The sequence below is a fragment of the Leucopleurus acutus genome (assembly GCF_964270905.1).
Source record: "Leucopleurus acutus genome assembly, chromosome: 5".
NCBI classification, from domain to species: Eukaryota; Metazoa; Chordata; class Mammalia; order Artiodactyla; family Delphinidae; genus Leucopleurus; species Leucopleurus acutus.
In genome coordinates, this window is record NC_139147.1 from 184,294 (window position 1) to 196,650 (window position 12,357).

A 12,357-nucleotide genomic window follows, 5' to 3' on the forward strand; every position below is an offset into this window, starting at 1 on the left:
GAGAGACGCTGTCTCTTAACTACAAGCTGTTGACACAGAGCCCGAGGTCATGTGTGACGCTGAGGTCCCCACCACACACGATGACCAAAGAGTCTGGGTCTGACCCACATATGAAGAACGTTTGCCTGTGTCCTCAGTTGTAACGGCCGCCCTGTCTGCACAAACTAGTATGCCGGAGTTGGGACACTCACCTTCCAACACCTCCTCCAAATCATCCATGAAGAACTCCTTCAGTGGAGGGCGCTTTGGTTTCTTCAGGGTGTTAAGAAGCTGCTGGATCTTGGAGGACACTCTGCTGCTCACGGGGACACCTGCCACGGGAAGAGAGCACTGAGGCTGGATGCGGAACCCAGGTCCAGAGACCACCCGCGTGAGTGCGTCAGAACTTGTAAATCCAACCAAGCGTTGGCCCCCTCAAATGGCCATTTTGGAATTTATTAGTTCATTTGACAAATGTTTACTGAATGCCTTCCAGGAACCAGAACTTGTTCTAAGCTAGCGGTTTTCAGAGTGGCCCAGGGACCCCTGGGGGTGCCCGAGACCCTTTCAGGGGTCACATTATAGACGCCATTTGCTCTTTCCCTCTCCTCTCTCACACGCGCACAGTGGAGGTTTCCAGAGGCCACACAGTGCGGGACGCCCAGCAGACGGAACCCACCCAGATGCTGCTCTCTCGCCAGCTATGAGAGACCAGCAACCGCAGCAGACAAGCCTGCCCTTCTCACGGCATCTCGTTGTATTAGAACTGTTTTCATAAATATGTGCTACTTATGTTAAGAGATAATGAGCTTATTATTGTTACTTTTAAATGAGTTAGTAAATATTTTTAAAAATCTTTAGTTTTAATTTCTAATATGGTAAATATACAGAGATATAACCCGCATAAGCTAAAAGCTCTCTGGTGTCCTCCATAATTATTAAGGAACGCCATTCCGGGAGATGTAAAGTCAGCCAAGACAGATAAGAGTCTGCCCTCAAACAGGCCACCGTCTGCTGCACAAAACCCAGCAGAAATATGTACATGTGCTGGTGGAACAGGGCACCAGCCTCGGTGACAAGCGCTCCGAGGGAAAGGCACGTGGGAACACAAGCAGGCGCTCTGGCAGAGGAGGCGAGGGCAAGGCCTGGAGCCCCAGCCACCCCCGTGCACCGCGAGGCAGCTGGCACCTCCCTCCTCCAGGGCTGGGCCAGCGATCGAGAGCTGCACTCACTGGCCTGGTCAGCAGTCTCCCTTGTCCTTTACAACACCAGCACTTTGAAAGAGTCCAGTTCTTTCCATTATTAAGTAGCACATACCTCATCCTGCATTTGCTTGAGGTTTTCTCAGGATTCAAGTCATGCTGCATTCCTGGCTGAAGCAGTACCTGAGCATCACGTCCAGACCCACGGGACACCCACCTACCCTCCGGGAGACGCAGGTTTCTGTCACCCGGGCCATGTGCCGTGCAGGGCTCCACTATCGGTACTATTTTTGGCTTGTGCCACCAATAAGAGTGTGAGAGGAGACACTTCAGGACCTCACGAGTATCCCAATCTTCACCCAGCTCCCCCTCCATTTAACAGCCGCTGGTCGTTCTGCCAGAGGCAAGGTTTACTGCAACAGTTGCTGAATTACTTTCCAGCTTGAGCAGTCCACTGACATTTACGGCTGACGCCTGACTTCCTTCCGCCCTTCCTGGTTCTCCTGAGAGGGACAGGTGCTGAAGGCCAAGACCTGGCGCCTCGGTGTGCTCACTGCTGCCGCTCCGTGTCTTTCTTCTTCTAGCACACGGAGCTGAGAACGAATGCTGTGCACATGCACACGTATGTACCCATGGATATGCACACCCCCTACACATACAATACACATGTGCACACAGGCCGCGTAACAGATACAGGTCTCTATCCTAGAGCCCCGAGTCCACGCCAGGGCCCCCAGTGCTGTGCTCCACGTCTGGGTGCCTTCCTTCTGCAGCGAGAACCCTGGCTCCCAACACCAACACCTTCGCTCAGTGCTATCACAGATACAGAATCAGTTCCAACTGTTGTACCCAAAACACTACAGAAACAAAGCTAGGAACAAGAGTTCAGAATTGGTTTTCTGTGCTTCCTACACAGCCTCGTCCCGGACCGAGGGTGCTGTGTCCATCACTGACCTCTGTCAGCTCTCTCCCCTCACCCTCTTAAGGGTGGCTACGTAGTTCTTGGAAATACAATCAGGTTTGTTTACTTACAATTCCTTTCAGTTTTAGGGTTTTTCCCTTCCTTCCATCCATTAAGTTTATGTTTTGAATGTGTAGAACGTACTTCTAAAAATCACAACTATATAAAAAGATAAACTCAAAGAAATGTCACTCCCTCCTAAAGTCCTTCTGCCCACCCCACCCCATGCACCTGCGGGTTGAACCAGCCCACTGCTTTCTGGCTTATCCTTCCTGCATTTCCTTCTATAGCGATAGTAGATTTATGCTTGCTTTATTTTCCTATTTCTCACACAAAAGGCGGTGTACTATAAACGTTTCTTTACTCTTCGCCTTTTCACTTAATGTCTCCCGGAAAAGCACCTCATTCCAGGTCATAAAGGTCTTCTCGCTACTCCTGGCAGCTGCGCGGTCCGCCACAGTGTGAATGTACCAGGTTTATTCAACCAGTTTGAGAGGCTTGGATAACAGGTACTTCCCAATATTTTGGAGGTATAGACAGTGCTGCGATGAACGACCTCGTGTGCACGTGTTTCCTTATTTTTAGAGGTGTGCATTCAGGGTAAACTCCTACACTGGCACTGCTGGGTCCAAATGGAAGCACAGACACAGATCTTACCAACTGCTCTTCCAGAGAGGCTGAGCTGCTTTGCATTCCCACCAACAATGTGTATTTCCCTAATTGCGAAAAAGGCTGAATGAACATCATGTGTAAGAACTATTTTTACATTTCTTTTTGTGAATTGTCTGTATTTTCTGCTTATTTTCCTGTACTAGGAGCTGGCAAACTTTTTCTTAAAGGGCTAGAGAGTAAATATTTGGGGCCGTGGCACCGTCTCTGCCATCATGAAAGCAGCAGACGATGTGGGAGGGGCAGGCGTGGCAGCAACTGAATCAAGACAAACAGAAAAACCTCCCGATAAACACATTCTGGATTTAAAATAAAGAAACTGGAAGAAGAAGAGCAAAGGAAAGCCAAAGTAAGGAGAAGGAAAGAAGTAATATATATGAGTAGAAATAAATGCAATAGAAAAAAAAGATAAACAATAGAGAAAAACAATTACACTAAAACTGGTTCTTTGAAAGATAAACAAAATCCAGTGAACGCTCTAGCTAGAACGATTAAGATGAAGAGTGAGGAGACCCTAACTGCTGGTGTCAGGACCGGGCAGGACAGCATCGCAGGTGCCACACCAACCCATAATGAGGGAACCTGCGGAGCGGAGGCAAGACGGACAAACTCCTCCAAAGACACAAAACTGGCGTGAGAACAAAAGAGGAAGGAACACTGCTCAATTCATTTGAGATGAGTATTATCTTGATACCAAAACCAGACAAAAATCCCAGACCAGTATTTATCTCAAACATAGACACAAATCCTTAACAAAATACTAGTAAATCAAATCCACAATATGTAAGAGGGGTAATACACCATAACCAAGTGGGGTTTATCTTGAGAACATACCTTTGGCTTAATCTTCAAAAATCAGTCAATGAAATGTACTATATTAACAAACTACGAAAGAAAAACCATGTGATGAGTGTAACACATTTTAAAAATCATTTAACAAAAATCATGATAAAAATTTTCAGAAAACTAGGGGAAAAAAAGGAACGTCCCCAGCCTGATGAAGAGCATCTATGAGAAACCCATGGCTAACACCACAATTAAAAAGTGAAAAGCGGATCTTTCCCCTAAAATGGGAAACGAGGCAAGTTGTGTCCACTCTTGACATTTCTAACTGACATTACTACAAGTCCTAGAAACTGCAATAAAGCCAGGAAACTGAATGTTCCTACAGGCAAACAATTTGGAAAGAAAAGCAAAATGGTATTCATAGACAATATGATCATACATGTGGAAATCTTACAGAATCTACCAAAAAGACTACTAGAATTAATGTAAGGTCAATATACAAGAACCGACTATGTTTCTCTAGATGAGCAATAAACAACTGGAAAAGAATTTAAATACCATTTGCACAATAATAGCATCAAAAAATATAACGTATTTTGAGATAATTTTTTTTAATGTACACATTTTTAAGTATTTATTTATTTATTTGGTTGCACCTGGTCTTGGTTGTGGCAGGTGGGCTCCTTAGCTGCGGCAGGAAGGCTCCTTTGCTGCGGTTCGCAGGCTCCTTTAGTTGAGGCACGGATCGAACCCAGGCTCCCCGCGTTGGGAGCGCAGAGTCTTAACTGCTGCGCCACCAGGGAAGTCCCTATTCTGAGATAATTTTAACAAAACATGTGCAATACCTGTACACTGAAAGCTACAAAACAGTGCTGAAATTTTTTTTTAAAGAGCTAAGTAAATGGAGAGATATACCATATTTATCAATTGAAACATATGGTATTGTTAAGATGCCAATTCTCTCCAAATTGATCTAGAGAGTCAGTGAAGTACCAGTCAAAACCCAGCAGGAATTCTGGTAGAAGTTAACAAACTGATTTTAAACTATATATTAAGATACAAAGGAACTGGAATAGCTAAGGCAATTTTTTAAATGAAAAGAAGAGTTGAAGACAAACTACAGTACACAATTTCAAGATCTATTATATAACCCCCCCCCCCCACACACACACACATATACATATATGATCATGACAGTGTGGTACCGGTATAAGGACAGACAAAGCAGTGGAACAGCGTACAGAGCCCAGAAACAGGCTTCTCTCACATGCGGTCCACCGATCTTCACTAAAGATGCCAAAGAAACTGGATAGGGAAAGAAGGGTCTTTGTATTACATGATCCTAGAACAACCGGACACCCATATACAGCAAAGTGAACTTAGGTTCATACCTTGCACTGATATTAAACTTAACTCAAAATGAATCATACACCTAAACATAAAACATAAAACTATAGGAGAAAACCTTTATGACCTCGGGTTAGGAAAATATATCTCAGATATAACACAAAAATAGGATCCATGAAAGAAAAAAATGGTAAACTGGACTTCATCAAAACTAAAAACTTCTGCTCTCTGAAAGGCACTATTAAGAGAATGAAAACACAAGCCATAGACTGGGAGAAAGTACAATTTGTAAACCTGATAAAGAACTTGTATCTAGATTATATAAAGAACTCTCAAAACTTAGTAAGAAAACAAACAACACATTTTAAAAAGTAAGCAAAAGATTGGAACAGACTCTTCTAAAAAGATATATAGATGGCAAATAAGCACATGAAAAGATGCTAAACATCATCAGTCATTAGGGAGATGCAAATTAAAACTATAATGAGATACCTCTACACACCTATTAGGATGGTTAAAATTTAAAAACCGACAATACCAATTGTCAGCAATGATGTGGAGGAACTGGGACTCTTTTTTTTTTTTTTTTTGCGGTACGCGGGCCTCTCACTGTTGTGGCCTCTCCCGCTGCGGAGCACAGGCTCCGGACGCGCAGACTCAGCGGCCATGGCTCATGGGCCCAGCCGCTCCGCAGCATGTGGGATCTTCCCGGACCGGGGCACGAACCCGCATCCCCTGCATCGGAAGGCGGACTCTCAACCATTGCGCCACCAGGGAAGCCCAGAACTGGGACTCTTATCACTAACAGTGGGGATGTAAAATGGTACAACCACTTGGGAAATCAGTCTGGCAATTTCTTAAAAAGCTAAAACATAAACCTACTATATGATCCAGGTTTTCTTCTAGGTATTGACCCCAAATAAATGAATGGATATACCCACACAAAGACTTGTAAAGGAATAGTCACAGCAGCTTTACCTCTAATAGACAAAAACTGGAAACACCCCAAATATCCATCAGTAGGTGAAAAGATACACTAGGGTGCATCTGTAGGATGAAATAGATCAAGAAAGGGAATGAACTGTTGATACATGCAAGAACATGGATGAATTTCGAAATCATTTTGCAGAGTGGCAGAGGTCAGACAATAAAGAGTAAATGCTGGGCGATTCTATTTATATAAAATCCTAGAAAGTGCAAACTAATCTATAGTGTCAGGAAGTAAATCAGCGGTTGTCTGAGGGAAGCCAAAAAGGGCAGCAAGGAGCTGTTACAAAGGCATACAAGGAAGGAAGCCTCCAGGAGCGCTGGGTGTGCTGGCTGCAGTGGGGGTTTCACGGTGTACATGTCTCTTAAAGCTGATAAAATTACACACGTTAATATGTGCAGTAGAAAATATGTCATTTATACCTCAACCAAGTTCTTAAAATATTTTAAATAGGGACTTCCCTGGTGGTGCGGTGGTTAAGAATCCGTCTTGCAATGCAGGGGATGCTGGTTTGATCCCTGGTCGGGGAACTAAGATCCCACAGGCCACGGGGCAACTAAGCCTGTAAGATGCAACTATAGAGAAGCCCGCGCACTGCGCGCTGCAACGAAAGATCCCACGTGCCACAACTAAGTCCCAACGCAGCCAAAAAATAAATAAATAAATATTTAAAGAAAGAAAATTTAGAGAGTAACAAATTAAAATTTTAAAATCTATCTAACAAATGTAAAGCCTGCTTCATGTTGACTTAGTTTCTCCTCTTGCACCTGAACAAGGAGTTGAAAGACCTCAACAAAATCTGACCAACTGCTCAGGAGTATAAAACACTCCTGAGATACTCTGGATTTTTCTTTAACTCAAATTTGGCACATTGGAAGGAAAACTCCATGTGATTCTGATAAAAGATACTGGAAACTGTTTCAAAAGGAAATAGTACAAATGAGGAGACGAGACTCATGCTGACATCTCGGGGCCTGCATGTGGGACAGCCCAGCCATGGCTGCACTGATCACAGGCTGCTGAGGAGGGAGACTGCAGGGGCTGCTGTCCCAGGCGGGGCTGCTGTCCCAGGCAGGGCTGCCCTCATCCTACTGGGTCCACGAAAGGAAACTTCCCCAGCTTCTCATTTTCCCACAGTACCGTAGATCCAAACTCTGGGCGTCTGATTTAAATGTGAAGGCTTTCTCCTCCCTACTCTCCTCTTTCCCCATCTGACCAATTCCGAAGCTATTCCTGATTATTTCTCCGCAAGATATACACACGGGCAGTTTAAGTGCACCAGGATGATACCTGATGGCTGGCTCAGGTTTGCTAAACTGAAGACACCAAGGTGAGGTCCAATACCTGTGCTCTGCTGTCTCAAAAGAAGGAAGAGAGGATGCTCACCACCTGCCGTCTCTAGGACGCTCCTGCTGCCCCCCCGAGGGGCTCCTCTCATAGAAGCCAGCTGTGGACGCTCACAGTAGGTGTGCTGATGCTGTGCGAGGCCCGTAGTGACATCGGGAGGGGCAGAGTGCAGATCTGCTTTTGAAAAACAAACCCAGAATAAAGGTGCTGTTAATTCAGAAGAGCACTAACCTTAAGTTGCTGTTTAAACCCCATTCGGCTGAAGCTTCACTAGCTGAGCTCTAAGCAAGGCATGGGGCATTCTGCCTCATTTTGCTTTTCCGGTTGACCGAGGCACATCGGATCCTGTGAACTCTGAACTCCAGACATGGCCCGACAGCACTGCGTGCAGGTGGCCATCCAGTTCTCAGAGGGAACTAGACCAGAACCACCAACTACGGCACAGAGACGGTGCAAGGAACTCGCCTTTCCCGACGGCCTAATGAGGTTTTACTTAGAAATCTCCCTCAATGAAGCAGAAACACATTTTAAATCAATTGTTGTTGGAACATTTTTCATTGTATTATGAGAAAAATTGCCAGGCTTCTATAAGCTATCCCCACGCCCCCAAAAGGCAAGTTGGCTGTCATGCAGACACGAACCTTTGCAGTCTTCACAGAATAAACATACACAGCTTAAAAACTATCCCTACTGCCAGTTCAAAAGCCTCACTATTAAGAGGCTGCAATCAGGTTCTTAAGGCAGAATGTATTAATGTCACATTTAAAGACAAACTATGTCAGGTACAAAAAATGTTTAAAGTCACTCCTCCCACTGTCTGAATGTCGACTCTGGGTTTCGTTTTCACTGTATGGCATTTTTATCTGTTCGGATACTGGTTGGCTGAGAGCTGCTGTAGCATCTCTGCTACAACCAAGCCTTCCACCAGCAAAGTACCGAGTCTGGACCTAGCGTGACGCTTGTCCACTCTTGAGAATCGATACTGATCTGTAGTCTCTTTAGTCTTCAAATGAATGCTCCCACCATCATAGATGGCACCTTGATACTTAAAATTTTTTAATGCCAATCATTTATCTATCATTTCATAACCTAGGCAGTATGCAATCTAAGAATTTTTAAAAATATGCAGAAAGATGAAATTATGTGGCAGAAAAACACAAACTCACTATTAACATAGCAGAAAACACCACCTGGAAAAACGTAACTTTTTGACAAGAGTTTTCACAACCCTTGAAAAAGCTTGATATTAATGAAATTAGCATTTTAAAGTACGCCTATCACAAAGTTCTTTCAGTTTAAAAAGGAATTTCCCTGCCCTTCCAAATCTAGCAAAAAAAAAAAAAAAAAGTGATTTTAACAGTTATTAATGAAAAAAGGTACAAATGGTAACCTCAACTACAAAGTAGTTTCTTAAATAGCTGCATAAAAATAAGCAAACTACACTCAAAATAAAAATGAACTACTAGGACTTACTGGTGGTGCAGTTGTTAAGAATCCACCTGCCAATGAAGGGGACACAGGTCGGAGCCCTGGTCCAGGAAGATCCCACGTGCCGCGGAACAACTAAGCCAGTGCGCCACAACTACTGAGCCTGTGCTCTAGAGCCCACGAGCCACAACTACTGAGCCTGCGAGCCACAACGACTGAAGCCCACGCGCCTAGAGCCCGTGCTCTGCAACAAGAGAAGCCACCGCAATGAGAAGCCCGCGCACCGCAACGAAGAGTAGCCCCCAATCGCCGCAAGTAGAGAAAGCCTGTGCACAGCAACGAAGACCCAATGCAGCCAAAAATAAATAAATAAATAAATAAATAAATTTACAACAAAACAAAACTGAACTACTGTAATTAAACGTACTGCTTTTAAATATAGGTATTTACTTTGTGTCCAAATGTTTTATGTATATGAGTTTCCTAACCCAAAATTGAAAATGATATATATTTTTAATTACCTTTACCTAACATTTTCTGCCTCCAATTTTTTACAGTCATCTTCTTTCTACACTTCTTTCCTTAGCCCAAATTGAAGAATTCTCTAGTGTCAGAAACTAAAACAAAGGGCGGTTTTTATAACAAGGAGAGGGAAATGGAGTATTTTTCAGATTTAAAAATTCAGGTCAAACAGGTAGCATATGAAGGTTACAAACAACAGTAAGGTATCAAGTAGAGCCCGAGTTAAGATGTTTAGAATCTACCAGAACGAATCACACAATGTGTACGTAAGGCCAGGCGAGCAGGACGCGAGAAGAGTGGCCTCAGCCACAGCTGCACACCAGGAGTCCTCCACCCACAGAGGTGACAAAACCGCCTGTACGTCTTTACAGCCAGGACCTTCCGGGGATGGAGACGCCCACTCAAACACACCTTATGTTCAAAACACCCCACAACCCTGAGGAGTCGAGGGCTGTCTGCTTAAACATTCTGAACTGTGGTCAGTTTCTCACGCTAAATATGCTTCTATTTCTAACCTACCAGGAAGCTGTGTTTACGACAGCTCGGCAATGGCTGATACAAGCAAACTCTAACCTATTCCCCTCACCGTCGAACGCAGAAGAGAGCTTCGGGAAGCTGAACTAAGCGAAGAGAACATTCAAACACTACTGCTTTCCTCACACTGGAGGTACCTGTGTATTTCCAAAATGTGAAATCGCCGTGACAAACAGGAAAATATATCCATCTCAAGTTGTTTTCAAGCTCTCCACTGTAAACCCCCGTGAGGGCAGGTGGGCTATAAACACCAGCCATTTTAGGACCCCCAGGAAAGCTACCAAAACAATCCTGGCAGGCTGTTTCCAAAGGAGCCTTTTCTCGTAACGCAAACTCCCCAGGACAGTCCTGACAGCCCGACCCCAGCGGTCTTGGAGCCTCCTCCACCTGCCGGAAGCAGGTCGAGGCGTCATGAGTTCTCACCCAAGACTCACAGCACGAGCTCCACAGAAATGTGCAGACGTCTGCAGTGACACAGCCAATGACAAACAAAGAGCATCCCTGATGGGCCCACAGAGGCCAGAGATGGAAGACGTCAGTCACTTACAATGCCCAGTCCAGCCAAATGACCAAGATCTTACATAAAAGCAGTTCAGCACCTGAGACCTGGGCCTGCCTGGGGGGTGTTAACCCACTGGGACCCCACCCAAAACACTGGCCAGTCATGGGCACACCTCTGATGCACCATTTTGGTTTTAGCAGAACAGCAGCTAACAGCAAAGAAAATGAACAGGAATCAGAAAACTGTGGGCCAGCCCTGGCTCCAGCACAGCCAGCTGTGTGGTCTCAGGCAGGCTGCAATCACGCAACTTAGCTCTTCCCTCCACACCTGGAAGGAAGAGGGTGTTCAGATGACCCCAGCAATACTGATGCACCATCTGAGAAGTACACTTTTTTAAGGTACTCGTGCAAGAATGTATATGGGCTTTGCATGCCAGCTACGTTACTAGTTTTGCTTTTAAAAAAATGACTTTAGGGCTTCCCTGGTGGTGCAGTGGTTGAGAGTCCGCCTGCCGATGCCGGGGACGCGGGTTCGTGCCCCGGTCCGGGAAGATCCCACATGCCGCGGAGCGGCTGGGCCCGTGAGCCATGGCCGCTGAGCCTGCGCGTCTGGAGCCTGTGCTTCGCAACGGGAGAGGCCACAACAGTGAGAGGCCCGCGTACAGCAAAAAAAAAAAAAAAAAGACTTTAAATGGTGAAAGGCTTGCAATGTTTTCCTTTCTAAGATTAATGTTATTTATTTATTTTTGGCTGTGTTGGGTCTTCATTGCTGTGCGCGGGCTTTCTCTAATTGCGTTGAGCAGGGGCTACTTTCACTGCAGCGTGCGGGCTTCTCATTGCGGTGGCTTCTCTTGTTGCGGAGCACGGGCTCTAGGCGCGCAGGCTTCAGTAGTTGTGGCACGTGTACTCAGTAGTTGTGGCACGTGGGCTTCAGTAGCTGTGGCACGAGGGCTCAGTTGTGGCTTGTGGGTTCTAGAGCGCAGGCTCAGTAGTTGTGGCACACCGGCTTAGTTGCTCCGTGGCACGTGAGATCTTCCCGGACCAGGGCTCAAACCCATGTCCCCTGCACTGGCAGGAGGATTCTTAACCACTGCGTCACCAGGGAAGCCCCTAAGGTTAATGTAGTTTAAAGGGCTGGGTGACTTGGAAAAGGTCTGGGCACCCGTATGACTGAGCTCTGACTGACATCTCTTTTCAGGTTGAGGGCTGTCTAACCCTGGTACGTGGAGAAAGAAAGGCCGGACGGCGGCTGCAGCCCCAGCCCCGCCTTGGGATGCCCAGTGCAGGGACAACGGAGGGCTCCAGCTGCACACACAAGGAAGGAGCAAGGGCGGGGACCACGTGCAGGTGGCAGGCCCCCAATCGTCAGGGACTGTCCACCTGTGCGGGCCGCCACCTCCAGAGCGGAAACACCAGGCACTCATCAGGGACCCCGGGGGAGGCCCACACGCCACAGGGTCTGGCTGGGGCTGCCAAACCACAGAAGCATCAGGAACCACTTTTGTTACTGAAAGGACATTTTCCGTAGGAAAAGGAGAAGGTGGGTCTGGCTGGGCGCGGGGGCTCCCCTGCCTGGAGGGGCCCCTGCGGCTGTACCGACCTACGCGGGCGAGGGCCGCGGGGCCTGCGGGCACGGCGGCGGCACTGGGCACGGCGGCAGGCCGCCCTCCCGGGTGAGATGAGGTGCAGGATGCGGCGGAGGAGGCGGGCGAGCCCTGAACGGCCTGGTCGAGCCAGGGCGCGACGCCGGCGTGGCTCTGGAGCGGCGCGGAGGCCAGTCGCCCGGGCCGCTGTAAAGAGTCCTCGTCTTCTGAGGCGGACGACGTGTCTGTGGTCAGAATAACGAGGACAGGCATGAGGGGGGCGTCCTCCGGGGCGGAGTCCCCACTGGCCCCAGCCGGCCCATGCCCTGGGCCCCTGCACAGCCGCGCCCGCGGGTCCACGAGGGCCTGCGTCTGACCGGCCGTGAGCCCCGCGGCCGGGCTCCCCTGGAGGCTCGGTCTCGGGGCGCCACGCCCGGAGGCACAGCCAGCCGCAAGCCTGACGGCCTCAGTGCGTGCTGTGGGGTCCCGGGAGTCCACCCCCAGGGCACC

General features: G+C 47.3%; 1 protein-coding gene across 1 annotated transcript in view; it reads right to left on the minus strand.

The window, feature by feature from the left end:
• The window catches only part of DIP2A (disco interacting protein 2 homolog A), a 94,443-nt gene that overhangs the window by 56,123 nt on the left and 25,963 nt on the right, over positions 1-12,357 (minus strand). Inside the window, exons 5-7 of the mRNA XM_082840101.1 lie at positions 11,865-12,092; positions 7,319-7,453; positions 192-311 (exon numbers count right to left, since the gene is read on the minus strand). Coding sequence (XP_082696227.1) covers positions 192-311; positions 7,319-7,453; positions 11,865-12,092 — 483 coding nt within the window. The remainder of the gene's footprint in view (positions 1-191; positions 312-7,318; positions 7,454-11,864; positions 12,093-12,357) is intronic.